Source organism: Solanum tuberosum, unplaced genomic scaffold, assembly GCF_000226075.1.
Source record: "Solanum tuberosum cultivar DM 1-3 516 R44 unplaced genomic scaffold, SolTub_3.0 scf00095, whole genome shotgun sequence".
NCBI classification, from domain to species: domain Eukaryota; kingdom Viridiplantae; phylum Streptophyta; class Magnoliopsida; order Solanales; family Solanaceae; genus Solanum; species Solanum tuberosum.
Genome location: NW_006239021.1, coordinates 946,716 through 951,896, shown reverse-complemented (window position 1 = coordinate 951,896; position 5,181 = coordinate 946,716). Strand labels below are relative to the sequence as shown.

Genomic DNA, 5,181 nt, shown 5'->3' with positions numbered 1-5,181 from the left:
GATATAATTAAGCAAATAAAAATATATCTTTATAAGTGTTTCTTTATTATTTAATATCTCCTCATCTTGCTAATTACGTACAAAATTGTGTTTGGAGTGATAATTTAAAGTTACTCTTGATATACAATGGACTTAACTCCTCATATTTTATATTAGACTAGTACCCCTTACTAATTTTCAATTGAGAATGTTAATTTTCTATCGGTGCTAAAAATGTTTATTTAAGAAAAAATATTTATTAGCATATAATAGTATATACAATCAGTAACAAATCTTCTTCTTTTTTTCAATGATATCTCACATTTGGATCCATTTTCATTCTAAATATATTCAAAAGTCACTAAACTATTTTTGTATCCAAAGTCGAGAAAATCACAAGAGTGGTCATTACATATTTTTGGTAATAGGTTCAAAATAGTTCTTTAAATATCAAATGAACAATTTTGGCATTTAACCTTGCCAATAGAGACCACCTTTGATTTTCGTCATATATTTATCAAACTATGATCGCTGAATTTAATAGGAACAATGAAAATTTAAAATATATATAATGGGAACTCACATTTGAAAGTTTGTAAGTTTTATGTTATTTTGGACTATTTCTAGAACTTGGTGCAACATTGAGAGGTGTAGTTTAATCTACTTTTGTGTCTGGAATAATTTGAAGTTTTATACTCCCTTGGTTTAATAATACTAGTTGTTTATTAGATTATTTTTATAGTGTTTTTGCAAAATTATATATAAATATTTTTGAAATAATTATTATTTACTTACTTAAGAAATACTAATAAATAAATAAATAGCCCGCTTATTTTATTTTTTAAAACAAGAAATGCTATTAACCATGATGCTGCACTAAATAACCTGAGTTGAGGACAACACACATTCTTCAACAATGTGCTGATGGTGATGACGATGCCACAAAATTAATATAATATAATATATTATATTATGTGATATTATAATATAATATAATGATGCACGTGATTACTTTGAATTTTACTCTTTAGAGTTTTCATTGTATGTCAGGTAATCATAAAAAATGTTACTGTACACTTAGGGTTTTTGAGTTTATCAGACATTTACAGGTTTATTAATTTTTCTATCTGAAATATTATTTACATTTCTATTTTTTGGATTATTAGAACTATCATTTTTGTTTTTCACTTTTCTGGTATGAATATTGAAAGCTAAACATTCTTGGGCATACGCCTTCGACATTTTAAAAAGGAAAAATTATGCGGACAAGTAAATATATATATATTTTGTCTTAATTATAATTTGCAACTTATTTTAGTTATAATTATGCGGTTCGGTTTTTAGTCTAGTATAATTTGCACGTTTGTATAATTCAGAATTTGTATAGTATAATTTGTATAACTGTTAAAAGTTCAGATGTTTGTATTTGTATAGATTCGTTATTTCGAATTTATATAAAACTAGTTGAATAATACAAACGTACCCAAGAATTGTTTAAACTCACCCACTAATTATACAAACTGCGAATTATACAAATGAGGTAGTTTAAACTGTAGCTACAATTCATAAATATGCAAATTATAGCTGTGAAGCATAATTAAATTTATTATAGTGGCTATTTGCGAAAGTTTCCTATTTAAAAAACTATAATACATAAAATAATTAGCAAAAATTTCATCGAAAACACTGCATCAAATTTCCTTTTTTTTATTTTTAAAATCAAGGGTTTACATTTTACTTATTTCTACTAGCTATTATTAATTGGTTAGTCTACCTGAAAGTTACTTAAAACTTTATTAATGCATGTAACTTCTATAACCATTAATCAAAATAAAATGAATTAACTGCAGAATCAAAATTATTTATTCAGATCATAATTGTCATACAACAGATTACAGAAATGCATCCTTCCTTTCTTCCAATATTCCTAGTTTTTAACAATAGTTGGAGGAGGAGAAATAAGACGACAATGGTTCTTCATATTTTTTTCAATAAATATCTTTTCAAATCTCGATATGATTTCAAGTTTGAATCTTGAGAATGAAAATGAGCATTATTCCACCTTCAAAAGTGAGATTTTTTGGCGCGAAGCGAGCATTAAGCCAAATTGCCCAATTCAAATCTCTCCATTATACAATGACTATTCAAACTGGCTTTGGCTTTGGCTAGGCTATTTATTAACTCAACATTTCTCCTTTTTGGACTTGGAGAACACTCAATATTATTGCTTGTTTTGGTGGTGGAAATCGAATTTTCATCGAGAGAATTTAAACGTCTCTTTGGATAAACTCTATTATAGTCACCTACATTTGATCCAATCAAATGTGGGAAATTTAGCAACGCTCTTGCCCCTCGCATTTTATACGCGGCTCGGTCATAAGCTAATGCTGCATCCTCAGGTGTCTCGTATGTACCCAACCATACCCTATTATTCCCTTTCCTCTTGGGATCCCTTATCTCCGCGGCAAACTTCCCCCACGGACGCCTCCTTACCCCTCGATATCTCCTCCAACTCGGTGGAGCGTCTACATGACGCTCCTCCGTGGATGATAACTTAGTAGGACTAGGAATATCATGATTTACTAGTATTTGAGAAGAGTCAATAGTAATATTATTATTATTATTATTATTGACTGAGCTTATTTCTGAAAAGATTATATCTGAATTTTCAGAGAAATAATGTTCCATCGAATCGTAGAATAAAATATTGTTTAGGTCAAAATCTTCTAATGTAATAATTTCTGGCGGATTCATTTGGTTGAAAAATCTAAAGGAAAAAAACTTTATGGGATTTTTAGTGAGATAATTCTTGTTCTTCTGATTTTATTCTATATATAGTGGTCCTGCATAATATATTGTCTTACGCATTTCGAGGAAGCTCACATATTCATATATTATATTGTAATTTGTATAGTATGTATTTGGGCATGTGTTTTATACGAGTTTTAATGACCTTTGGAAGGAAAAATAAATATATACACTTAATTATTAAAGTATTCTGACCATCTCATTTTATGTGTTTTTTTCTTTTTCGGAAGCTTAGAGAAATCTACCGTCGCGCACCGGATACACTTGCTCTTATGTTTTTATCGGCCGAGTCCGATGCGATGAATACGACTAAGACAATTCTTTGATGAGATATCATCTATTGCATCAACTAATCATTCTTAAGAATATGACTATTTTTTTACTGAGTACGAAAATTTTAAAAAATTAAACACAATTTTTATATAAGTCAAATTTATGTGACATATCAACATTATTCATAAGTGATTGGGGTGAGAGGACTTTAGCATTTTAATTTCTATCTTTTTAAAAAATAATGTATTTTTATATTACGTAATTCCAACAGCCATTAAACATAAAATGAAAATATTAAATCAAACAATTTAAAGGTGCACTTCATGATAATTGGTCAAATATTTTTTTCCCAGTCACGTCTAAAGTTCAAGAAACTTGGGGTAATTTTGAATAACAGGTCAGAAGAAATAGTAAGCAATAAATTAGTAACATTTGGAGCTGTCAATTTGGGCGGATCCATCTCATTCGGGCTAATTCATACATGCTTTGAAATTTGACAAGTTAGGTCGGGCTGATCCATTTTTTTTTGTAGGTCAAAAAATAGCCGGGCCAGCCCACTTTTTAAAAAAATATATTTTTTATAATTTTTAAAATCATATTACATTTTTAAAATATTATTATAAATATCGACAAGACAATATTATATGGTATTAGTGTTACTATTGGTTAATCAAATATTTCTATTTTAATAAAATGAGAATAAATGACATCATAGAGCTATGATTAGGTTTTTCTTCGATCGTTTTTGGTTAATGATTTTTTTAATTATTAAAATCAAATTAAATATAATATATATTCATCAATTTAATTTTATACTCCCTTATTTGAAACTCATGATTTTCAAGAATAGGAAGGAAAGATTCTGATGAAATAATAATAAAATAATATAAATAGCGTGGCGGAGGAGTGGGTATTTGCAGACTTTATTTCTTTCTATTATATATAATATACTATTGGAAAAAATAAATTTAATAAGGCTCTCTTTTTTGTTGAATGGTAGAGAATATTAATTATTACAAATTCATATATCACCTACTATTATAAATTATCTTATAAGGTGACGATTGGTCAAAGTGTCGGTCCACAACTATAGTGTCTATTTTTAATTTTTATTCTTAAATTTAATTGTCTATTTTTTTTCCTTCTACATTTTAAGTAAAAATAAGTGATCAGAAATATTTTTGATATCGAATTAAAAAGTAATTTCATATTGCATGAGTTTATATTTTCATATCATAATATAATATAACACAAATACTTATGACTTAAAAGGCATAACAAGTTATATATCTTATTTTTAAGAAAATTATGATGAATAAGATAAAACTTCAGTTGAGAATCCACAAATTATGATGCCAGAGGCATAAATTTATTTCTGCCGAACTAATGCCAATAAAGGCAAAAAAATATTTAAATTAGGCCGAGTGAATTAAATGCTATATATAAAACTTATCCCAGATACGAAACTTATATTGACGAGATGAAAATTTTCTAAACTTATACCATGTAAAATTAGGTCCTAACTAATAACATTTTGACTCAATCAATATAAATATAATTAAATCAACATGATTATATCACACATCTTAAAAATTTCTCCTCAACTTGTGCCGATAAACCAATTACACGCTCAAATTATTATGACAATATATTATACACTTAATCTTTTTCGGCATAAATTCAAAGGGAATTTATGACGAAATAAAAATTTACATAGTTAATCTTAACTTATTTAGAACTGATGCATGGTAAAAAACATTTTGTCAGATAATAAAATGTTCTTCTAAAACTTTAGTTTTTTTCTTCTCCTTTTAAGAAAAATATTATTTTTGGCACGCATTTGTTATAGCATGGAGCTTTTATAGGAGTATATTATTATTAGTGGAGTATTAGAATTTGGCATGTGCTAAATATGAAATAATTTCATCTAAATTTTTTACATTAATACTAATAAAAATAATTATAGATAAATAAAATATAAATATTCTGACATACGCATTCAAAATTTAAAATATCTAAAGTTTTATATAATACAAAATTTTAAAAATATATTTTAACAAAACTCAACTTGTCACGATCCAGACCATCGTGATTGGCAACACTTCGGTGGGAGAACCACTA

General features: G+C 27.1%; 1 protein-coding gene across 1 annotated transcript; it reads right to left on the bottom strand.

Moving 5' to 3' along the window:
• Positions 1-2,076: 2,076 nt before the first annotated feature.
• On the bottom strand, positions 2,077-2,667 carry LOC107060741 (ethylene-responsive transcription factor 2-like). Its single transcript, XM_015308971.1, has one exon. The coding sequence runs from the start codon at positions 2,665-2,667 to the stop codon at positions 2,077-2,079; it is 591 nt and encodes a 196-aa protein (XP_015164457.1).
• Between the last annotated feature and the right edge of the window lie 2,514 nt (positions 2,668-5,181).

Coding starts and splice junctions, on each gene's coding strand:
- LOC107060741 (XM_015308971.1), bottom strand. CDS start 2,667: ATGGAACATTATTTCTCTGAAAATTCAGATATAATCTTTTCAGAAATA.